The sequence below is a fragment of the Artemia sp. Qi Xiang Cuo genome, chromosome 9 (genome assembly GCF_049724085.1).
Source record: "Artemia sp. Qi Xiang Cuo chromosome 9, ASM4972408v1, whole genome shotgun sequence".
Lineage (NCBI taxonomy): Eukaryota > Metazoa > Arthropoda > Branchiopoda > Anostraca > Artemiidae > Artemia > Artemia sp. Qi Xiang Cuo.
In genome coordinates this window covers 16442911-16469215 of record NC_142802.1, presented here as the reverse complement: position 1 = coordinate 16469215, position 26305 = coordinate 16442911, and the positions used below count along the sequence as shown (strand labels likewise).

Below are 26305 nucleotides of genomic sequence, written 5' to 3'. Positions count from 1 at the left end.
TAGGCCAACTAGCCCCCCCCCACGACCATCATTCCTCCAAACACATCCAATCAAAATTTTTAGATAGCCATTTTGTTCAGCGTAGTTGATTTCCAGATGTAAAATATGTTTTTGAGGAGGATACTCCCCCACAGCCCTGAGGGCAAGAGTTTTAATTTCTGCCCAGGGGGCATATAACGTTTTTATAGAAGGTGTTGTAATAGAAACTTCAAAAAAATCTCATTCGATTGGAAATTCAAACGGCTAGTACCCTTTTTAATAGTCGTAAGTGATTGGTGATATTTTTGTTGTTGTTATTGTTTAGACCATATAATGTAAATATAAATTTAGAAAATATAAGAAAATATAAATGTTTTTACTTTTATAACTTTAAGAAATCAAATAATATTAACATTTTGATTACTAAATATCAGTATATGTATATTAAGCTGACAATGCGCATTCATTTGTATTTTTTCAGTAAAGTGCAAATTTTGTTCTGGTCTTGGGAAGGCATAAGGGTTTTGCGCTCAACTTATGTTAATTTCTGCTCGTTTTAAGTTTGACTCGGTTATTTATTGCAATTTCTCTTCGTTTTGGGTTTCATTTATTTATCGATGCTGATTTGTGGTAGTTTCACGCTTGGTAGATTATTTGATTTTATTTTTACTAATTTTTTGGTTAATGTAGTTCTTTACTTTTCTTTGAGAAAATTATTTTGTGGAAAAAGTTTTTTAATTAATAAAAAGAAAGACCAAGTGACTCTGATGACCATAAAAAAGTCAGGCTCTTCTGAGGTGGCGCACATCGACCCGGCGCTACTTTTTCAGAGGTTCAATATCGTTGCCAAGAGGTCTATTCTCAAGGAAGATTATATGAAGTTTCACCTCTGAACCATTCCTCCTGCTCTTTTCGAAAGAAAGTGATTCATGCGAAAGGCCAACAAGCCCGAGCTAGCAAGAGCAGTCTATCAGTCATGTGGGTTTGATGCTCAGTCCCCAAGACCGGTGGGCCTTATTACCAGCTTCGTCTTAGACGGGGGCGCCCTTATCCATCGGATCCTGTGGAAGGTTGCTTCCACATACAAGGCTATCATGTTTTCGTACATTCATTACGTCGAAAAAAAGTATCCCCGTGCAGTTGTCATCTTCGACGGATAAGACGGCGGTCCGTCAATCGAAGATACAACCCATTTGCGTCGAGCTAGATCTGTCGGCCGCAAAGTGTTATTTACCGAAGACATGAATCTTTGCATGAAGAAAGAGGAGTTTCTTTCATGCAAGGAGAACAAATCGCGTTTTCTGAAGATTCTTAGAAACGCTCTGGTAACCAGCGGTTGCGCACATCTGAAGGTGATGCTGATCTAGACATAGTAAAGAAGGCTACGGCAACTGTACTCCATAGCGACACCATTGTGATTGCTGATGACACGGATGTTCTCCTCCTCCTCATCTGTCATGTATACACGAGTTCAAATCGAGTTTACTTCTCGCCGGAAGTGAAATTCGGAAGTGAATGCTCAGCTTGGGATGTTTTTCAGATAAAAGGCAAGCTAGTATCAGAAGTTTGCCAGCTGATGACGTTCTGTCACGCCATACTGGGTTGCGACACAACATCGCACCTTTATGGCATCGGAAAAGGAATCTTCTTCAGCTATTGTTATCCAGATCGAGTTTCAGAGACGCTGTTACCTTGTTTACCAAAAAATCTGAATCTCATGATGAGATAACTGCGGCTGGAGAGAAAGCTTTGCTGATGCTCTACAACTGCCAGGATCTGCCAAGTCTTGACACTTCCAGGAACCATGCTTTTCAGAGGAAATTCAATACTGCCACCTCATTCGTACACCTACAAGAGCTGCTTCTGACTATGATGGTAGCGAAGTATCATTCGTTCTGAGTCTACAGCCAGGTTCAGATTTGGCTAGGAAACACGGTTGACCCCCTAAGCTAGGGATGGAATCTTCAAGGTAATAAAATTTTTGAGCCAAAAATGACAGATCTTCCCGCTGCTGCTCCTCATCTTCTAAAGACAGTGAAGTGTTCATGCCTTTATTATGGTTCCAACGATGAGAGATGCTTCTGTCAAAAAAACGACTTGGAATGCACCATAGCTTGTCAAGTATTTAGAGGAGTTTCATGCAACAACGCGAAGTGTCAAGAAGATGAATTTTGTGAGGATTAGCTTTAAGCCTGTGATTTAATTTTCCTTGTGATTTTTGTTCCTTTGATCAATCAGATGTGCAATTTTCTTGCATTTTATTTCAAATAATTTTTACCACGTCGTTCTTTATAGTGATGAAGGTGAATGGATTTTGATCTCAAATTCCGGCGAAGAGCCGGGAAGAGTTTCGGGGAAGGGTGGGGAGGATGGGTGTTAAAAAGATCTTGAAGTATCTTAGAAAACCTAGTTTGTCAACTCAAAACTGATCTAGAAACTTCTATCGAACACTTGTTTATTTTTGTTAACTAAAACGTTAAATTTGTTCATTTTTGTTCAAAAACAGAGTATTTCTGATTTATTTTTTGACATTTCGGATAAACCAACATCAGATATCGTTTCAGCTTTAAAATCTGATACAGAGACATATCAAAAACCAACAAAGAGAAAAATCTAAAAAAAAAAAAAAACAAACGAGACTGTGGCCATAGACATATCAAACACCAGTTTTGTGATATTTCATTTTTTCCAAAAAAATAAAAAATACATGAACAAAAATGGCGAAAAAAACAAATTTCGACACGAGTTCGAGATAGCGATGTTGGGTATGTTTTTCAGAAATTTCTTCTGGTCTGGATAGGCAAGAAAACATTGCTTTATCAATTCTTTCCTGGTCAAACCTTAAAAATTCCTGTACTACTCGTATTAAATCAAAAGTTAAGCAGGGTTAGGCGGCTAAGGCGCGCAGCAAAGGTAATGGAAGAACACAGAGTCAAATGGGAAGTAAAACTCTCCTACACTTCATCCAATATGAAAATGTTAGGAATATAAGTGAAATTTTAGTGGTTTTGTGAGTTCAGGGCGCAATGATAGTTTTGAAAATTCATGTCAAGAAGACCAAGTCGCTAAGACTAGAAATAAGTGAAGCTGATGAAATGATATTGGGTAACGAGAAGGTTGAATAAGTAGACAGCTGCACTTATCTAGGTTGTACTATTATTAAATACCTGACTGCCTGACCGTATCTAAAACAGTAAGCTCAACGAAAACATGGTTCAATCCCACTTTCTAGGGCTATAAGGACAGAAAGGATGAGGTGGCTGTGACACGTTCTGCCAATGAAGGATGACAGATTGCCAAAGATTATCCTTGTCAGCTAATTGTCTGGGGTCAAATGACAAATGGGGTGTGTGAATGTCATAAGGAAAGATATAAGGGAAATGGAAAATATTTGGAGGGGGGGGGGTAAACAGAGAGGGTTTGAATTGATTGGGATAGAGCAGCTTGCAAGCTTGCATAGCAGTTTTGGCCTCTGGCATTTTGATGCCGTAGCAACTTGCTAGTAGTACTGGCAGTAGTATTCGAGCATGATTAAAGAGAAAACGAGATACCATTGTCCATGTTAACAAAGGAGCTTTGATTCTAAGAAAAAGATCTTTTTTGATAAAAAAAAACAACAAATGACCGTCGATTGTCAGTTTAATATACTTATACTAATATTTTCTCCTTTAAGTTTCACTATCTTTTATTTATAAAAGTAAAAAAAAGTGAAAATATTTCAAATGTATTTTGTTTTCAGTAAAGTGCAAATTATGTTCTGGTCTTGACAAGGCATGGGGGCTGTCAACACTACTCATGTTAATTTTTGCTCGTTTTGAGCTTGACTAGGTTATTTATTGTAATTTCTGTTCGTTTTGGGTTTAACTTATTTAACGATGATGATTTGTGGTAGTTTTACGGTTGGAAGAATATTTGACTGTATTTTTGCTCATTTTTGGTTTAATGGTGCTCTTTACTTTTTTTTTGAAAAACTTATTTCGTGGAAAATTTCTTTTAAATTAATGTATGTTCGTTTTTTATTGACATAGTTTTTTTGTGGAGTCTTTTTTTATATCTTTACAGTTTTTCCATCCATAGTTTGGCTTGCTATTTTTATGTTGGAGAGACTTTTTCACCAGTGTTTAATTCGGACACAAATAGTATAGTTTAATTTAATTCTATACCACCTCAAGTTGACCTGAAAAATAAAATTTAATATCATTCATTAAAAGTTCTTTCTATGCTCTTTGACTGGGCTTAAATGGGCTTGAGCAAAGGGCTTCTTGCGCTCCAATCTCTTTTGACTCTTACTTCACACACCAAACTGTTCGTAAGATGTTACTGTTACGCCCTTTTGACAACCTGCATTTGATTGAGCTGACATCTTTTCCCCCTCAAAAAGTTTAAAATTTCACCTTCATACCCTTAGGCATATATGTAATAGTAGTCATAGTAGTAGTAATTGTATTACTAGTAGTAGCATTAACAGTAATACATGTATTACTAGTAGTTGCAATAGAAGTAGTAGTTGTAGTAATAAATTTAGCCATGATAGAAGTATTAGTAGTAGGGTGCACATATTGCCTTTTGATGAATTGTATTTCCCCTTTTAGCATTCTCTGAAATTTCCAACTTAATAACCAAATCAATTCGTGAGATACGCTCTTTTAACAGTGTGCATACACATAGTCTCTTTTGATTTAGCTCAAAGTTTCTCTCAAAATTTAAATGGAGTGGTGTGGTAGTAGTAGTAGTAGTGGTAGCGTGCAAATATTCCCTTTTTGATCATCCTCCTTATCATTTCCTGAAAATTAAGAATTAATATGACCAGTCATTCATGGGTTACGCCCTTTTGACAATCCGTATAAACGTAACGTATTTTGATTTAGTTCATTACTCCCCTCAACATTATCTGAAAGGCTCAATTGAATTCCCTTCGTTTTTTTTTAAAATAAAGTTAAAACATGCATAGCTTTCTCAATAAAATGCACTATATTTAAACAATGAACGAATTACCTAAAGCCGTACGGAGGACGTACGGAGGTTGAAATCCCCAAAGACATAATTACTGGACCTTTCAGCAATACTGACCAAAATAGTTCTCTTATATGATCGGATATATTTTGGGGAGTGACAGGCTTGTGGGGGAGGGGCTGGCTGCCCTCCATTGACTTTTGACTCTTAAAGAGAGGACTAGATCTTCCAGCTTCCAATCAAATGAGCCCCATCCGATTTGAAATTTACACGGCCATCCATCCCATAAAAACCTTATATGGCCAGGACATAACTTACAACCCTTGCTCCTGGGCTCTGGAGGGTTGTGTCCAACCTGAAGTCATTAATATAAGCTCTTCGGACTAATGCGAATGAAATGGCTATATAAAAATTTTGATCGGACGCATTTGGAGAAAAAAGTTCGTCATGGAGGGGGGAGCTGCCCTCCATCACTTTTGACTCTTAAAGCGAACTAAAACTATAATTCTCATCAAATAAGCGTCCTCTAAATTTCACACAACCACCTCTTACATAAAAGTTTATATATCCCCGAGGCACAACTTACAATCCTCGCCACCAGACTCTGGGGGGCTGTGGCCAAATAGAACGTAAGGATGGGGGCTATATATATATATATATATATATATATATATATATATATATATATATATATATATATATATATATATATATATATATATATATATATATATATATATATATATATATATATATATATATATATATATATATGTGTGTGTGTGTGTGTGTGTGTGTGTGTTTTGCTTTAGTTAAAAATTTCATTTCGTTAAATTATGTGAAATTCCTAATAAATCATAGTATTCCTCGATTATTTGTTATTTTTTTTAACCTAGCTCTATTGCACTTGGGGTCAATATTAGGGCATTTTCTGGCGACATTATTGGTCAACATTGTTCATCAACAATCTGTTCTGGCGAGACATTGTTGCTTAAAAATCCTATTTTAGCTACCAGCAAAGATCTAGTTGATTAGTAACAAGCCACATGGGTTGTGAGTTCGGTGAAAGCGAACCAAAATTTGAATCGTTGTTTGTAAAAATCGTTGGTTAAAGTTAAGCTTTAAATTTCAAGGAAAACTTGAAATTTAACACAAGTTTAAATCTAACAATAATGAAATGGGTGTTCTCAAAAAAATATTCTTGATCCCCAATTGTTGATAAACAAATCTGTTTTTGCGATAAAAATTTATTATATAGCCCTTGCCACTTGACTATCCTGAAATGGACCCCTCTTGCCCCCCTCAATAAAAATTCTGGATCTAGGCCCCTGCCCTTTGGCTGAGGTAATCCAATACCACCAAGCATTGTTTGTAGCAGTCAAAACGGCTTGCATCATTATTTTTCCATTTATTGTTCGAACAGTTTTTTATTATGTAAGATTTATGAAGCTCATTGGCTTCTGGATAACCCTTGCCAAGTCCCTTTTCTACATAATTTACTCTCGTATGAATGAGGTTTTGTTATTATTCTCAGTGAAACCCTGTTTGTACAAACAGCTTGTTGCTGGCTACTGTCAAGGGTCCGAAATTAAAAGTTATGGCGTGTAACATAACTCTTTTCATTCATTTAGGTTAATGTCCAGTTTTTATTTTTAATCATCCCTATCCCTTTTGGCTTATCCCTAAAGTCTAGGAGACTTGGATTACTTCCGTTCAATTCCTCGTTCAATTTCTTCGTTATTTTCTTCCTTTACATCCACATTCGGAATGCTGTCAACAGCCGTCAACATCCTCTTTAATAACTTTTTTGGCGTTTTTTTTTCTTTGTCATTTAGATTCTCAGCCGTGTACCTTGCATAGATCATTCGTTTTGTTCTTCCATGAGTTTCCTCTCAATTGCTTTCGAGCTCTTTCTAACTTTCCTGAGATTTCATTTACCAGAGTAATGATCTCTTCTGATGACGGAATGTTGAATCTGGGAATTCTAACCCTGTTTTTTTTTTTTTTTGCCCAGAAAAACAAGGTGGCAGAACGGATCCAAGAAAAAAGTTTTTCTGCTATCAGTTTGGCTGATGTAGTTTGAGAAAATTCATCTTTTGATTGTTTTATGATGCAAATTAACAACTTTCATCAGATCGTCCACTCGCTAATATATACCAACACTTCTGCAAACAAAAACAGTATAGCTGCTAGTATACTTGTTAGACAAAGAAACAAAGAGAGGAAACTCAATGAAGAAAACAGATAAAGCGAGACTTCGACCAGTAGTGAAAAGACAAAAACAACCAAAGCAACACGGATATTTCGCCTGTACAAAAACGAGGCAACTCCAGCGTAAACGAAACGAAGATTTAAAAACACATAAAAAACCACCACCAATATTAAACTACGATAGTCGTAACAGACCACTTGGGTTACTGTTACTAATAGAGTTACTTCGATGAAAGCACCAAAGCAACTGCTTTAGTTGTTTGTGAAGAAATCCCCGTCTTTTTAAAATGCAATTTAACGGGGGGTAGGCTCAAATAATGGGACACGTTCTGCTAGATTTTCTTTTTTAAGATATGAACTCAATGAGCTTTTCAGCGCAGAAACAATAACCAGTTATGAGCCAATTATGAACATAACTCTATTGATTATAATATTAAAATTATATTGTTATAATTATATTGTTACAGTAATAACAATGAAACATTTAAGCCTTATGGCCTTTGCTATAGACAATGGTATAATGATGCCTCTGATGCCCAAGGCGCATATAAGGGTTTTATGCAAGGGTTGTCGTATAAACTTTAAAATCATTTGATTGGGAATTGTAACTTCTAGAACCCTTTTAAAGAGTCAAAAATGATCGGGAAAACTATCCCCCCTCCGTCCACGCCCTCTTTTCCTCAAATGCATCTTATCAATATTTTTAGATAGTCATTTTGTTCAAAATAGTCCAAAGATCAGATAATAACTGCGGGGTCGACACAACCCCCTACAGCTGGCAAGTGGTACAAGCTTTACCCCTGGGCAAGTGTTGTAAGTTATGCCCCGGGGGCATATAAGGTCACAAAAAATTTATAGGAGGCTCATTTTATTGGAAATAGAAAGTTCTAGTTCCCTTTTTAAAAGTAAAAAGTGATTGGAAAAAATTAGCCCCCTCCACGCCCTAATATACCTCCTAACTATGCCTAGTAGCTAACTATTTCTATTACCTAACTAAGGTCTACTAACTTGTAGAAGGTTGAGGGGCATGTTAAATTAAATCAAGAGATACTATGTACACCCAGCTTATCAAAAAGCCGTATCTAATAGACGCCTGACTTTGTAGAGCGGTTGAGGGGCATATTAAACTAAATCAAGAGATACTATGTACATCCAGCTTATCAAAAAGGCGTATCTGCAATGTTTAAAGAACGGCTGAGGGTATTGAGTTAGACTTTCAGGGCATGTGAGAAGGGCATTTAAATGTTGTTGGAAAGCATCCAGTCCCCCTCATTCTCGTTTCTGAAGCTCTGTCCCTAAAGATTTCAGATGCGGTTTTGTTATAATCATCTTGTTCAAAATAGTCAAAAAGTCAAACAACTATACTTTTAGGGATGAAACAAACCTCACAGCCTGGGGAGGGGGCAAGTCCTGAAGGTTATATGTATTGCCCAGTGCTTAGACATAGTTTTGGCTGTTGGAAAAAGGGGGTTTGTTTGATCCTGAGTCATAAAAAGGCTAAGGCCATCAAGGTGAAACTTCTAGAAAATGTTGAGGGAAATATTAAACAAGATATAAACACACTAGATGCAGGAGAGCTGTCAAAAGGACACAACAGCAATATCAAAGGAACGAATAGGGGTATTAAGTTTAAACTTTAAAGGCATATTTATAGGGATGCTGAAAAAGGAACAAAGGGATACCAATCCCTTCCCCTCATGCTTTTTGTATGCCCTTCTTAACATTAAGATTGTTAAATGGCTAATTAAGATAAAAATATTAATTAGCCAGTTGATTCTAAAAATTCACAATGTCTATTAGCTATACCTCCGGGAATGCCATGCCTCTACAGCCCCGGGGGAAGGAATGTAAATTACGTAGTTTGTTAATTTTTATAGCCAGGATTTATCATTGGGAAAGGGGGAATGTTTCATCCTGGGTGTGTCCGAAAAGGCTAATTGTACTGAAGCAATTTTTTGGGAAATGTTGATGGTTATATTGAGCTAAATCAAAAGAAATTATTTGTATCCCAGTTATCAAAAACACTGAACTGAAATATCGTAGGAACGGGTAAGGGTACTGCGACTCTTTGCTAATTCTATTATGTCTACTTGTGACTGCTTTCAGGGAATGTTGAGGGAGAAGTTGACCAAAATCAAAACACACTATGTGCATGCTGATTGTGAAAAGGGTGCATCAACATCTCAGGAGTGACTGGGTATCACGTTGAAACTTTCAGGACGTGCTGCTTGGAGGGTAAAGGACCCCTAGTCTTTTTGAGATCCCCTTGACACTAGTTAATATTATTAAAGAGCTAATTTGTTCAAAATTAGTCAATAGGTCTAATAGTTTTGCCTCTGAGAATGTCATGCCCCCCACAGCCCCTGGAGAAAAGTTTGCAAATTATGCATTATGCCCATTGCTTACATACAGGATTTATTATAGGGAAAGAGGGGGAAGTTATGATCCTTAGTATGTCAGAAAAGGGTAAAAGTATTAAGATAAAACTTCTGGGAATACTGAAGGGGATGTTGCACTAAATCAAAAGACGCTATGTGCATCGAGGTTATCGAAAGGGTCAACCTGCAATATCTTAGGAGTTTCTAAGGGAATCTACACTTTCAGGACCATTATTGCTACTACTACTGTGGCTACAACTACGACTAATTGCGACTGCGACTATGACTACTTGGAATACTTCCATGTGTGACTACTTGTGACTTCGATTACCTCTACTTGAGGTGAGACCAGAAGTTTGCTGATCATGTGCATCAAGGTTATCAAAAGGGTATATCTGCAATGTCTCGAGAGTGTCTAAGGGCAATAACCTTACCCTTTCAGGGCCAGTATTGTTTCTACTACTGTGACTGCATATCGAACTATGAATACTTGGTAATAAGCGTCGGTCTTTTTTTTCTTTTTTTTTCTTAACAGAAACGGAAAAAAAGCAGAACAGAAACAGGTCCGTCAAAAATAGGTCACCTGTTTTTGCTTCCTGTTCTGTTTTTTGGAAAGACAGAAAACAGCTATTTTACATTTAAAAAAAATCTGTTTTAACAGCTATTTTTGTTTTCGCTTATCTTCCTCTTTTTTAGGATGTCGCACCCTGTCATCTACAGTCATCTATACTGGGCGATATTATATGACTCAAATAGTCACCTTCTCAGGCCACTCAGTGCGTTACCAGGTGGTGGATAGGGGAATATCCTACAGATATATAGGGTACCTCCATTAAGTAGGAGGCGTGGGCCAAGGGGAGGGGGGAGCTAGTGCCTGGGCATCAATAATAGAAACTGGGACACCCTTGCCAGGGGTCATGATTACAGACGGAGGAGGAGGAAGGCCCCTTGGATGTACGCTCAGCCGGGCCCATCAGCGTTTGGACACGTCCCGTGAGCTCCAAATCTACTCCCAGCAATGGGTTAAACTGTATGGTGAACCAGAACACCATTGCGGGAGGATCCTCTATAGGAGGACAGCTGTGGCAGGGCGTAGAATCGATATTTATTGGACAACGGCCTCTGTGAGTTAATGGCGCTCGTCCGGAATTAGTCTCCATTGTAATTTGCGAATGAAGAACAACCTCCACATGCTTAGGATACCCGTCTACTCACGGAGAACCGAATGCATCTGGGAACGATTGGGTTGGCAGCCCTCCTCCAAAAACTCCTATTTCTACGAATGCATATCAAACCCCTTTTCAATTCCAGACCTCCAAAGGACGTTTCCCTCTGAATGCTGTGGACCCAGGTTCCATTAATTAGGCTACCTTGAGCGTTCTGGCCGTGAGCCAATCTGGTCCCATACTTATTTTAGTGACAATAGCTAGTTACTTAAACACATCTCCCTGGCAATGGTGAAGAGGACTTTGGCAAAGGGCACACGCTGCTCTGGTCTAGTGGCAGTCAGAAAAGGGGAGGTGGTGGCATATTACTGAATAACGCCTTACATAAGCCCCTATTGCCGTTCCCCCCAGTAACATCCAGGCTCCTGAGAGCAAGGTTCGATGGGAAACATAGAAAAATAACCATCATCACCTGTTACACCACCACAAAGGAAGCCATGGCCATCTTCTGTTTAAAAAACTCACACCTATTGAGGCGATGAACTCGGGAACACCGACAATCGGCTGGTTGCAGCCAAAATCAGGCTTCGCCTTAAATGCAAAAAATACGGTTACAAGAAAACAAGACCTATCACGAGATAAAAACTATCGGGGCCAGCGTTCCCCCGGGAAAATCCACACCGCGGAAAATTCCCCCAGCCAACTCCCCACGAAAAACTTACCCCTTTGGATAACTCCACCAGGAAAATTCACTCCCCGCGAAAAATTCCTTTAGGCACAGAATTAAGCAACCACAAGGAAAGCACAAAATAGATACCTTAAAATCTCGTCAGATGTCCTAAGGGGCATCAAACACATTTCTAGGAAAGGGGCTGGTTGGTCTGCAATCATTTTCGACTTAAAAAAAAGGACTAGAACTCTCATTTCCAGTCGAATGAGAATCCTGCGAAGTTTCTACGACCATGAGTGGGAGGTTGAGGACAAGGAGGTGGTGGCCCCATCTTATACCGAATAGATTCTGCTTGTTTTGGGGTTTAATGTTACTGATTATATATATATAATAACAGCGTAGACCAGAAATATTCTCGGGAATCAAGAGGGATTGCATGTCAAGTTATATCTCCATTCCCTTCCTTGCAACTAGTTCGGTATTTGTCTGAAGGCTCAATGAGAGTTAGGATGCTTACGCATTAAAATATACTCCTTGTGGCAACTGCCCCACTCTCAAATTATAAAACCATCAGAAAACCCTGTTGTAGAGGTTTCAGTCTCTTATCTAGTAAATATTTGGAATTGTGTAATTTTTTCCAAAGAAAGATGTTTTGTTGTTGTTGTTTTTTCCCCGCAGGAATGATTGTATCGAACCAAGGGACCTAGAAGATCGAAAGAGAGTTCCATACAAACAAAAATTATAAGTTAAAGTGCCATTTTAAGGGACCAAACATAATGGAGATTACTTAAGAAGGGTTCTATAATGCGAATAACATCGGAAGGACATGTGATAATCTTATTAATAGAAACGTTATAAATTGATAATTTTGTTGTTTTAGTGTTTTCTTTTAGTTTGGTATTCATCCTAGGGCTACATGTGGGACAATCGAGGGGGATATATTGTCGTAAATGCAAATAAAATAGTTAGAATGAGCGTAAAATAAGAAATTTAAGGGTACTACTGGGATTATATTACCACGTTTCTTTCCACGGAGCCGCTAATTTCGAGTTATTTTTGATGATGGTTATTGCTCTGGGAGTGTGTGAGTGAAGGGGATTGGATTTGTTTTCTTATTATTTGTTTTTGGAATTTATTTATTAATTCAGGTTGATTCAGGAAGAGTTATGTATGTCGCTACGCGTTAGCAAAAAAATTTTTTTCCCTAGCGTAATGTTTTCTAATTATTTTGGCTTGATTCTTTTTTTATTTGTTGAAATAAAACTTAAACCCAATTATTTCAGTACATTCAAACAATATTTTTCTCAAATTGTTATTTCGACCCTTGCCCCAGCTTTCCTATTATGAATAACCTACTTATAATGCTCAACGTAAAACTACTCTAATCGATACGCAAAGAATACATAAATCGTAATCGATACATAAATCGATACGTAATATAAATACGTTTATTTGCTAACTATTTAAAAAATTTTATCAGCTAATATTGCTTTTTCATTAATGAGAGCGCTTGCTATCAAATATCTTTAATTTCCCTTTTTTTTCCTTGAACAGTCTTTTATTCTACAAGGGCAAGGTCTGGAATAAACTTCCTTAATTGAAACTGGGAATCTGAAACCACAGATACTGAATTAAAAACAGAAGGGTTCACTGAAACTCATTAGTTTTTCCTGAGTTAATGAACTTCCCAAACATACTTCCATTTTGTACCAATCCTGCTGGCATTTTATAAGGATAGGAATAAGCCTGCGTTGCGTGGGAAAATGCCTACGACAAAAATGTCAGACTAATGAAAAACAGAGTAAAATCAGGTCCAGTTTTTTTTTTATGTAAAGGTTAAGGATCCATATCATGGTAAACAAAAGAGAACTTAAGGAAAAAACTAAAGCAAAAGGAAAAAAATTGTTTGTTTCCTTTTGTTTCTAAAATAAAACAAATAAACTAAAATAAATAAATAAAAAATTGACGTAAGGGCAGTAATAATCAAAGTAGAAAATATAATTTGAATATACCGCCAATTGCTGAGATTTGCTTAGCGTAAAGGAAATAGAAAAAAACAAGATAAAATGACAATGAAAAATTAAGATGGTAAGAAAAGGTATTAATATAAGCTCCAAATAAAAGTAGAAGGAAGAGATAAAAACCTGAATTATATGTTTAGATATACTATTTAGTTAGTGCTGTCCAGCCCTTAATCTTAAAATCGTTTATTCATACTTTTCTATCTTCGATCTGCATTTATTTGGACATTTTTTTTAGTTTCTGATTGTTATTTTTGGTTTTGGAGTCCGGCTTACCACGCTCATTTTTTTTTCCAAAGTCACCCAATAAAAATTTTGAGATAGCCATTTTGTTCAGAATTGTTGAACATCTAATAAATATATCTTTGAGGATGACTTAATCCCCCACAGTTCCCGAGGGAAGGGCTGGAAGTTATGAACTTTGCCCATTGTTTATATATAGTGGGAAGTATAAAGACGTTTCAGGAGGGATTTTTTCTGATGGGGGGGTGTCGGAGGCGGGGTTACGGGGGAGGATCCTTCCATGGAGGATGTTTCCTTGGGAGAAGGGATATTTCTATGAAAGGGGCGCCGGATTTCCCAGCATTATTTAAAAAACGATCAGAAATTAAATAAAAAAAAACTAGTTTTTTCAACTGAAAGTAAGGAGCAACATTCGAACAAAATTCGAACTTCAGCGTAAAGAGCAAGGTATCGACTAGAGGGCAAACTTTCTTATATACGTAATAAAACATACAAATATAGAAGTTTGTTACGTAAGTTAATTCGCATGTTACGTCAGAACAAAATTTCGAGAAAGCCATTTAGCAAAAAAAGTAAAATTAATATGCAAATTTCGTTTTAATTATTCATATACGATGAGGCAAAATCAAAGCTGTATTAATTCAAAAACGTTCAGAAATTAAATTAAAAAAAACAAGTTATTTTAACTGAAAGTAAGGAGCGACATTAAAACTTAAAACGAACAGAAATAATTCCGTATATTAAACGGGCTGTCCCCTCCTCAATACCTCGCACTTTACGCTAAAATTTGAATCTGTCACAGAACTTTATTTTTTAAAACAATAACAAACTTTAGCGTAAAGAGCGAGGTATTGAGGAGGGACAGCCCCTTTGATATACGGAATAATTTCTGTTCGTTTTAAGTTTTAATGTCGCTCCTTACTTTCAGTTAAAAAAACTTGTTTTTTTTTTATTTAATTTGGTAAAGATCCAATCCGAATGGCAGTCTTGCTACTTAGATACATTGCAGTAAAGACTTCGTAAAGTTGTCCGGCTTACCTTAGTATTTTATATCAATTTAATTTGATTTCTATTTGTCTATGAATATTTTTTTACTGTATTTTGTCCGTTTAGCCGATGGCAGTTTTTCGATTATTTATCAAGGTATTCAAAATTTATTTTCTTATAATAACTTCCTTGTAGTACTTAAAGCCTCACTTCTTGCTTATATATTCAATTTTTTTTTGTTCTGAATTTTATCATCATTGGTTTGTTCAGTCGTGCATATTTCGTGTAATAATATATTCCCAATAGATCTTACACATATAGATCTTATATAGATCTCAATAGATATACACACGCAGAATTTTAGCTGATGGGGCGTTTCTGGAGGGGATATAACACTGAAAAACATGAAAAAAAAAAGCGAGTAATATATAATACGTGAAAGACTACAGATAAAGTCGTTACCATCTCGACATTTAAGACGGAAACACGGCCTGGAGAGCATTAAAGATTATGTTTTAAGCCTTGTTACATTTTTGGCATTTATAATATGAGGAACATAATAAACTGATCAAAAATACATGATCTTTAGTTCTCGAGTTAACACAATATTTATAAAAGCTCAACGATCTTTTATTTCTCGACTTGGCGTATATTGTAGTTTTTCGTTTGCAAGTTTTCTTTTGTACTGTCAAGTTAAATTGTTCTTTTAATATTCCTTTAAAAACTTCGCTGATATTTTCGTCATGGACTTCTACTTTTTGTATTGTAATATTTTTATAATAGTTTGTCTTCTTTTCGTGTTTCTAAATTTCTTACTTTTTTCCTCAAGTTTCCCAATATCCATTTTTTATCCGTCTCTCTCTCTCTCTCTCTCTCTCTCTCTCTCTCTCTCTCTCTCTCTCTCTCTCTCTTTCCCTCTCTCTCTCTCTCTCTCTCTCTCTCTCTCTCTCTCTCTCTCACTCACTCTCTCTCTCTCTCTTCTTTGTAATTCTTAAAGAAGCTGTTACAACATGTGACAGCTTCTCTCTCTCTCTCTCTCTCTCTCTCTCTCTCTCTCTCTCTCTCTCACACTCAATCACACTCTCTTCTTTGTAATTCTTAAAGAAGCTGTTACAAAATGTGAAGCTATATCTCTTGTACAGTTTTAATAAATTGTATATAAATTGATTTAATATATTCAAATCCAAAATTTATCCAAATTATCATTTGGGTGCTTGTTCCATCTCCCTTTGTGCCAGTTACTCAACTCATCAAATAGTTTAAAAGCACATGGCCATCTTTTGTCAGGTCCAATCTAACACCATCAACATATTTAATTTATCAGTGGTTCAACTAATTGCAGTATCATGTGAATATTTTCATAAATAAACTTATACGAGGACGATAAAAAAGAGGCTGAAATGAGGCTAATCAAGGATTCCTGAGCTTTGAGATAAAAAAACAACTTATCATACATAGAGAAGTAGGCTTATAATTGTCATTATTGCTGCCAAGGGCACCACCAGAAGACTGTCAACACTACCCCCTTTTTCTGTACTTTTGTTTTATGATTTGGGTGGGGGGCTCATTCCCTGTAGCCCCTCCCCCCTGGATAGGGTCTTGTTCATATCCAAAGGCTTATATATATTTTTCTTGGCAACACCATCCTAAGGTAGCATATAACACCAAAAATGAAACTTGTCATGTAGTTTCTGGAATGGATACTCTTAGAAGCATAAACAGTGTACTATTCAGATTCACATGACCAAAGCCCTTAATTGGATAGTTGGCTATTAGGAATGCTACTTCCACTGAGTAATAGCTACTTGCAAGTAGGAATGATATTTTCTTTATACGTTTTTTTTTTTCAGTCAATGGCTCTCCATTTTGTGGTTCTCAGTTTCGACCGCTATTCAAGAGATGACGTTATTGGAGAAGTGCTTCTCCCTGTCTCCCAAGCTATAAAGGAGTCAGAAAATGAAGACACAGAATCTAGTGATAGTAAACTACTATGTCGTGACATAGCACCTAGGAATTTGAAGGTAGGCTTCCATCCAATCGTAATAATTAACGTTGTCCAATGGAAAAGGGGAAAGGCTGAGTTAGGGGACAAATCAAGCACGTTTCTTTAAGGGTATATGATTTCGAACCAAATATCTGGTAGAGACAGATCAACATAAATTAAACACAACTCATAAACATATTCTAAATAGAAAAGCCGTATCTAGGGGGGGGGGGGTTACCCGGTTTGAACCCCCCCCCCTGAAATTTTTGACTGATTCGAAAATAAGTCGGAAATTAGTAAAACCTAGGTAAAAATGAGTAAAATTAGTCGAAAACTGAGTCAAAAATTAGTAACCCCCCCCCCGAAAAAGTCAAAAATTAGTAAACCCCCCCCCCCCCGAAAAAAAATCCTGGATCCGCTCCTGTTAAATAGAGTGGATAAAGCAATTGACGAAGTTGAATTTCGCCTCGGTAGGCAGATGTCATATCGCTTGAAGAATATATATATATATATATATATATATATATATATATATATATATATATAAATTTGGTTTTTATTTTGGTTCTGGTACACTTCTGCTCTGGATCAGTTGAAAAATTAGTCTTTCCGACCAGGAATTGCTTTTGTTTTTCTGTAAATCAATTAAAGCCCATTTTCTCCTCGTAGCTATGCAAAATTTCTTCAATTTTCATTTATCTGTTTTTGAAATGATTTTTGTATTAATTATTTTCTTAGATAGATAATCGAAGGTGTCTATGCTTTCTCGATAAATTCTCTAAAATTATTTCAGAGAGTTTTACTTTCTATCAGATGTACCAGGAATTTACATAGTAATTTCAATTGATCGTTTCCACCCGACTAATATTTCTATATTTTGTTAGAATTTACCTCAAGGCCCAAAGAGTCCGTCCACATTAGCACCCATTAGTATTAGAATCCAGTGTCAGGTAGCAATTACCTGTTTCTTGTGTTGTTTTACCGAGATACCTTAAGTTCCGTTTTTATTTGTTTTCCTTTTCCCTATTTTCTGGGACTATGAAAGGTGACAAATCCGGTTTAATTGTGGAATTTTTTCTGAGACTCCAAAGAAGTTTGCTTTCATTATGACATACCAGCCTGGATTTGCATAGCGCCATTCCTTATTCATTTTTGTTAGATAAATTTTGCCACCGAATTTAGCTTCAGTATTATAGGTCGGCTGTGAGGAAAATCAATTGTCTATTCTTTTAAGACTATTTGAAACTTTAATGTCTCATCCGCAGCGTCATATATACATTTTTCTCATTTTGGAGAACTTTTTCATAACAAGAGCCTAGAAAACTTCAAACCCCGATCCTAATAATAGGAATTTGAATTTGAACCATGCAACAAATATAGGCTATAGAATATATATATATATATATATATATATATATATATATATATATATATATATATATATATATATATATTTTTTTTTTATATATATATATATATATATATATATATATATATATATATATATATATATATATATATATATATATATATATATATATATATATATATATATACCAGGAGAAAAAACACAAATTCTTTCATAAAACTCTATCCTATTTAGATTGTTCTTGTGGCCAGAAATGTCAATTTGCCAATTCTACGAAGATAAAAATTACGTAGCCGACTTGGAGGGTGTGCCCCGACACGGCTACGGGACAGGCTTATATATACTGATTCTCATTGTCACTTATCTTGTAACCCCAAACAGTGTGAACCTCTTTTTGATGTCATGGCGTCACTGTAGGTTCGATACAACCATCATGGGAAAATACAAAATCTTCCTTAAAACTATGACCTTTTTAGATCATTTTAGTGGCCAGAAATGTTAATATGCAGATTAAGAAAAAAACTAAGTTGCCGATTTCAAAGTCGGACCCGACACTATGCATGTGGTAGGCTTGTACCTGTTGATTCACGTTGTAAGTAGCAACCTCCAAATGAATCAGCTTTGTTTGCTGCTGTTTCTTAGGGAAAATGGAGAACTCCCCACGGAACACATAGAACGTTGAAGGATTTTGCCTTCTAATAGCACAATTCATTGTTTTCACTCCATTTTTGACGCGTTCTGATACTCACTTTTTGGCGATTGCTTGTAAATCTCACGGCTGCCTATCTTTTAACTGCATATTTCCTTGTTCTTCACCCATGTTTCAAGTATTTTTAATTCTTGTTGCTGTTTATCTTCTAGCTGTATGTTTCTTTGTTCTTTACTTTTGTTTTTAAATCCTTGTAACTATTGCTGACGGAAGTATTCTGACTGTATATACCTGTTCTTTATTATCGTTTATCATTACTTTAGATGTTTTTTAATACCTGACCTTGATGCTCAGATTGGTCTTGTCAAGTTTGAGGGTCTGGGTTGTTGAACTGTCCTAGAGGACAATCTAATCCCATTTCTCAGTGCTTCGTTTTAACCAATTAATCCCTTAAACATTTTAAATGACTTTAAATTAGAATTAGCGCCCTTGTAAAATTACATTTTCTTTGTTATTGGACCTTTAACTTTTGCCTTGGCTTTTCTTTTGTCTTTTTTTTTGTTTTTTAACAGAGGCTCATCCAGTATTAGGTTCTTGGATAACGACCTTACAAACTTTAATGTCTTTATTTATAGCTATTTCATTGCTTGTAGCTTTTATAAAATATTGAACGTCGACTTTTGCCCTGGCTTGTCTTTTGTCATTATGGCATAGTGAGCATTGATGATACCTTATCAATCCCAAACCCAATCATCATAACTATCATTTTCAATTTTGGCACGTTTTGATTTTTGCTGTCGCTTATCTTCTAACCGCATTCGTCTTTCTTCTTCATTTTGAATTTTGATTAGTTCAGACAATTTAGCAATGTCCTATGCTTTAGCTGCCCGTATTGGTCTTTTCTCATTTGATGATTCAGGTTGTTGGTTTTCACCCATTGTAAGTTTGATGTATTCAAGCCATTCTCTCGGTCTTATCAAGTTTAATAGTTCAGATGGTTCCAAAAAATCATCATTGGTAATAATTGCAGATTTTCTTTTTTTGGGCCTTCCTACTGACATTATAAAGCTGGTTGTCGTTCACTGGTTTCGTTCCACGGAGCGAGTCGCTTTTATCTAACAAAAAAAACTAATTTTAAATATTTCAGGGATTTTTCATGTTTGAATTAAAGCATTAAAATTACTGCTCACGCACCATAAATATTTTTGAAACATATTCCATTAATGAAGCAAGTCTGATTTATAAAATTGATTGTCTACTAAGCTGCAAATTTTTGGTTTTCTTTTTTAAGGTTTTTGAACTGTTGTAATCCCTTGTTAAAATACATATAAATAATTTTGTAATTACCAGTTTTTCGCTCTTTACGCAATTAATGTCTTTTCATAATGCTATCTTTTCAAAAATGTTTGATTATTGAAATAAATCCGAGTTCTAACAACGATTTTGACTAAGCTTTAAACTTTTTGTTTTCTTTTTTAAGGTTTTTGAATTGTTGTAATCCTTTGTCAGAATATATACAAATATTTTTGCAACTACCAGCTTTTGCTCTTTAATCAATTTAATGTAAATTTCTCCGTGTATGAACATTTTCAATTTTTCCACACAATTGTGACAATTGTGACGTCACTGCAATACTGATGTATATAAAAATGACGTCACTCACATAATTTTTGTTTCTAAAATTAAGGCTCTTAACGAGTTTTCTCAAACTTATTATCTATCTAGATCTTTTTTTTTTTTAGGCCAGATTTTCCGAAAAAATATGAAGCCATTTTTCAAAAAAAATAAATAAAATAAATATATAAATACATACTTATTGCTCACTATTATATATATATATATATATATATATATATATATATATATATATATATATATATATATATATATATATATATATATATATATATATATATATATATATATATATATATATATATAATATTTGAAAACTCATGAAGATGAAGATTAGGCTATACAAATTCGAAAAACAAAGAAATAAAAAAGACCAAAATGTAGCGTCAGGGTACCAAGGGTGTGAGCGCCAAAGGCTGGATGCCAGCCATAGCAAGTGAAGTGGGCAGAGGGAGATAACCTCATGCTGTATATGGGATGGTCAAGGACCCTAGCGAGAAAAGAAAAGTGACGGAGAAGGTTGTTTATAAAATGTGTTCAAAATAATTGTCGTAACATATATTCAAACCCAGATAAATTTAGACTGTTTATTTGAAAGAAGCTCTATCTCTTTTTTTGTCATATTGATCTCCTTTTTCTAGCTCATTTTGTTATTTTTTTCATTCTTCTTCTTAAATAAAACATTAGTAATCCAGGTTGCAGCGGTAGCTAGCAACCTAGTAAGAAACGATCACATCCCTAAATAAATTTAAACCAAAAGGCAATATGGAGCTTCTCATATTCTATCACCAGGTTCACTAAATGTCACTATCGACAATATACTCTTCCCCATTCTACTTAGAAACTTCAAATTCCATAGATACATACTTTTTTTTTTGCTTAGTGTGTTATGATTTTATTGTTTATAACCCCTTTCTTTTTTTCTTAACAACCGAAACCCTAAGTATGTTTTCTTATTTTGTTGTTAAAAGAAAAAAAATGATGCTATCGTACAAAATGCTGAGAAGTCAATTCGAATAATTTCACAAATCAGGGTTAAGTTAGTAAATTTTGCAAGAATTTTGGTGGCCTTTTCTCTATAGAATTTTAATTTTACGATACGGGACAGATTCGTGTAAACTGTAGGTGACGACTGTATGAAAGTCAACTACGCCAAGATAAAGATGTCCTTAGCAAAGCTGCTGCTGATAATTTAAAAATATTATGATAATTTAAATATTCCTGCTGATAATTTAAAAATATACATGTGTTGGTAAAACATATACCAACCCATCAAATATAAATAACTAAATTAATATTCAATTAAATAAGTAAAATAACTGAACATAATAATAATTGATAAAATCTAATGCTAAAATAGCTAAATATGACTAGTAGTAACTAATAAAGCAATTTTATGAAATAAAATAATTAGCTAAGTTAATTGACCTTAAATTAACATGCTTGTAGGAGTAATATTTAAAATATATCTTTAGGTGTAGCCTTGATTTTTAGGTAAATTACACCAATTACCCTAAACGTTATTTAGGGTGTCTTTGTCATGACAATTTTTGGTAATTTTTGTATTAATCAAACAGTTCGTGGTAACGAACTGTAAGTAAGGAGCGACCCGGCTCAATAGTAACCGAAACTCTAAAAACCTGAATTTTGATATCCATAGATAATCCTAACATCAGATTCAGCGTGTCAGAAAACCCTGCTGCGGAAGTTTCAAGCTCCTATCTTCAAATATGTGGAGTTTTTATTTTTTGTCAGAAGAAAGATCACGGATGCGTGTTTATTTGTTTGTTTTTTTCTTGTTTTTTTGTTTGTTTTTTTTTCCCAGGGGTAATTGTATCGCTCCAGTAGTCCTAGAATATCGCAAGAGGGCTCATTTGAACGGAAATTAAAAGTTTTAGTGCCCTTTTTAAGTGACCTAAAAAATTGGAGGGCAACTTGGCCCCCTCCCATGCTCATTTTTTTTCCAAAGTCACCCAATAAAAATTTTGAGATAGCCATTTTGTTCAGAATTGTTGAACATCTAATAAATATATCTTTGAGGATGACTTAATCCCCCACAGTTCCCGAGGGAAGGGCTGGAAGTTATGAACTTTGCCCATTGTTTATATATAGTGGGAAGTATAACGACGTTTCAGGTGGGATTTTTTCTGATGGGGGGTGTCGGCAGAGGGGTTTACGGGGGAGGATCCTTCCATGGAGGATGTTTCCTTGGGGGAAGGGATATTTCTATGAAGGGGGTGCCGGATTTCTCAGCATTATTTAAAAAACGATCAAAAATTAAATAAAAACAACTAGTTTTTTCAACTGAAAGTAAGGAGCAACATTCGAACAAAATTTGAACTTCAGCGTAAAGAGCAAGGTATCGACTAGGGGGCAAACTTTCTTATATACGTAATAAAACATACGAATATAGAAGTTTGTTACGTAAGTTAGTTCGCAAGTTACGTCAGAACAAAATTTCGAGAAAGCCATTTAGCCAAAAAAGACAATTAATATGCAAATTTTGTTCTAATTATTCATGTACAGTGAGGCAAAATCTAAGCTGTATTAATTCAAAAAAGTTCAGAAAATAAATAAAAAAAAACAAGTTTTTTTAACTGAAAATAAGAAGCGACAACAAGACTTAAAACGGACTAAAAATTTTTTGTATGTGAAAGGGCTTTCCCCTCTTCAATAGCTCACTCATTGCGCTAAAGTTTGAATCTGTCACAGAACTTTATTTTTTTTAAACAATAAAAAACTTTAGCGCAAAGAGCGAGGTATTGAGGAGGGGACAGCCCCTTTCATATATCTCGGAATAATTTCTGTTCGTCTTAAATTTTAATGTCGCTCCTTACTTTCAGTTAAAAAAAACTTGTTTTTTTTTATTTAATTTGGTAAAGATCCAATCCGAATGGCAGTCTTGCTACTTAGATACATTGCAGTAAAGACTTCGTAAAGTTGTCTCAACAAAATTATTTTGAGTTTCTTTGTTGACATTTTTTTTCATTTTGTTGTATTAATCTTGGCAAAAATCCACAGGAGTATTAAAATCCATGGACTTTATACAAGTCTAAGGACTTCATAAAATTGGCTCAAAACATTATTAAGAGATTCTTTTTTATGACATTTTTGGTCATTTTTTATATTAATCTTGGTAAGAAGCCATAGGAGTGGTAGCCTTGGCCCCTGGGTGTATTAGAGTAAGGACTTCGTGAAATTGGCCCAAAAACTATTTAGGGTGTTTTTTGGTCAAGACAGTTTTTGTCATACCTCGGAAAAAAGAAAAACAAATGGGAAGGGCAGCGTTGCTTCTTAGGCCATTTCAGCATTGAATTTTTAAAATTGGCTCATTACAATTTTCTGTAATTTTTGTATATTAATCCTTATTAGTAGGGAATATCTTCGTGCTTTTTGACTTATTTTGTTTTCACATTTGGTGATTTTTTTCTTTTTGCAGATGAAATCCCAAAGCCGTGGTGAGCTTCTGGTATCCCTTTGCTACCAGCCAGCAGCCTCAAGGCTAACTGCTGTAATACTTAAAGCCCGAAACTTACCAAGGATGGATATAACAGGACTAGCAGGTGATATTTCAAACTCTAAGACTAGGTTCTGACAAGAGTTATTTCGCTTTGGCAGCCGAATTTTCAAAGTCACTATAGGCGAAAGTGTCTTCATCTAGCAAATTATTCGTTTCACATATGTTTTGAATCAGTGTTGGAAATATTCGGTGCTCCGAAAAGTAAAATTACTTTTAAATAGATAACAAAGTGAATAGTAAGTAATTAATTAAAATAGAGCAAAAGCCTCTTGTTTTCCGAACTAAATGTAAAATACAGGATGGGGGGGGGTGTCAAAGATCCTTTTTAGATTTTTATTTTAATGAATACAGAAAAGAAAAAGAAACTCAGGGAAGAAACCTCTTTTTTCACAGCTATTGTTGTGGGATCACTGAGTCCATCATTTTCATCGTCAATCGCAGATAAACTTTCACACGACCTAACGCCGAGAAGAAATTTATTTATCTGGCAGAGGTCTTAGGTTCAGTACTTGCTTCATCTGGTTCAGTACTGGAAAATAGGTAGGTGGGGGGGGGTCAAGTAAAATGCTGATCGCTTGGAGAATATACGGTTTTGAACTATCACTTTTTGAAAGACGTAACCGTGTAAGAGAAAGCTGGAATTCTATGGTGTAGCCATTGGCAGTGAGAATCCCCTTCACAACATCACATAACATTTTCCAATTTCCTAAATTTAAGAAAATTGGAACTTAGGGGGTTCGAAAGCGGATAAAGCGTCCAATTGATGTATACCTTGCATGAAACGTAAGCTTATCTTCCTTGTGAAACCATCTCTTGCCTCGTATTATATAAGTTTGCCAGAGTCTAATTGAACTGACTGACTAATATGTCTTTTACTGGTTGCTGAATTTGAAAGGAAGTATTTGAGATGACTGGAAATGGCCCGAGTTCTTTTACTCCGAGCACTGGTCTACTGCTATGAGTGTCTGGCCGAGATGTTTGGTCTACAGATACTCTTGCTTAATGCTTTAAACCTTAGTGGAAGTAGGCGATTGGACCGCAGATTTAAAATAGTTGATATATAAGGTATCTACTATCGCGTTAAGAAGCATTTTAAGAATATTAAGTAAATTAAGAAGTTTAAGTAGTTAAGTAGCAATTAAGAAGTTAAGTAGCATCTTAAGAATGCAACATCCGAGGTTATAAGTTCATTGCGTTAAGTAGCATCTTAAAAGCCGGGAATTCTGCACATGCCGCAATCGTATCCGTCCACCACCATTCTTCACTCCAGGTGTGGCTGACTTTGCGCCACGCCTGGTATATTTTCCTGGAGCGTGGCAAGTGCCATCTGGTGTACACGACTTTGCAATTAGATGCCCCTCGGATGCTTTAAATCTTTGCGGCGTTCATGCAGTAAACTGTTAAACCCCTGTTTTTGTTAGGAGTTTTACTTATTACACGACGTACGAATCAGCCAATTGACAACAACACTTTATACTTATTTCAGGACTTGTTATCGGTTAATGATCGTTAGAATTCTTTGTTATTTCTAAATATCATACAGCAACAGATTAAGCCCATTTTATGCTCTTAATTAGTACTATAAGGTTAATAACAAAATACATAGCAAACAATTGTTGACGCTTATAGATAATTAGTTTTTATGACACACCCAACAATTAGTGTGGTCAATGGTGGGGTTTCTATGGTGTGGGGGGACCTCTTTTATCGACCAGATGTGCAACCAACGACTACTATAATATAAGTTACCAAGCTTTTTCTGTTGAAACAGGCAAAAATTTAATAAAAATATTTTAATTAATAATTTAATAAATAGATACTCTTTAAAAAGAATTAAAAGAGTAAACGACTCTTCTTATCAAGTGCGAGACAAAGATACTCGAAAATGAGGACATTTGAATTCAAGCTACTTCTAACTACAACCCCTCTCCCCCAAAAAAATGAATATTCTGGAAAAAAAATATAGCAAAAAACCCTTCTCTAAAACCTAGACACGTGCCTCCCACTTCGGGTCTTATTTATTGCACTTTTGCGTCCTTGAAAAATTCCTGCTGGCACCTTTGGTGAGAACTATCTGTTCATATTAAACAAAGACCTTCACTTTAAGAATCAAAATTGGATTTAGTTAAAATTTAGGATAATATGTAGTTCAAATTTATGATATAAATTTTAGATGACTGGTGTTCTCCTGGGAATGCATCAAAAATCGTGCATGGAAATCAATCAAACTAGTGGTAATAGGTATCCCATAATCTGGATTTAATTTTTGGGTCTTTGATTTTTAACCAAGGGTGGCCAACCCAAATGATAGTGCAGGCCGTTTTGGTGATGCAGCATAACTTCGCAGGCCGCGTAAGATTAGACCAATTTGATTTAGACGAATTACAAACATTATTTTAAGTGGGTCAGTAAATAAACATACACATATTTTACAGATGCTCTAAATGTTTAGGCCTATTAACATTTGAAAAATCTTGACTATGTACTTGCAGAAGATTGTGGCCCTTTGTGTAATTAATTAGACGTGTCTTAATTCTGTT

General features: G+C 35.4%; 1 protein-coding gene across 3 annotated transcripts in view; it reads left to right on the top strand.

Annotated features, from left to right (window-relative positions):
• Nucleotides 1-26305, top strand: part of Syt4 (Synaptotagmin 4) — a 190187-nt gene that overhangs the window by 145692 nt on the left and 18190 nt on the right. For all 3 annotated transcript variants that reach the window (XM_089094312.1, XM_089094314.1, XM_089094313.1), the window contains exons 7-8: nt 16459-16629; nt 23685-23808. In XM_089094312.1, coding sequence (XP_088950438.1) covers nt 16459-16629; nt 23685-23808 — 295 coding nt within the window. The remainder of the gene's footprint in view (nt 1-16458; nt 16630-23684; nt 23809-26305) is intronic.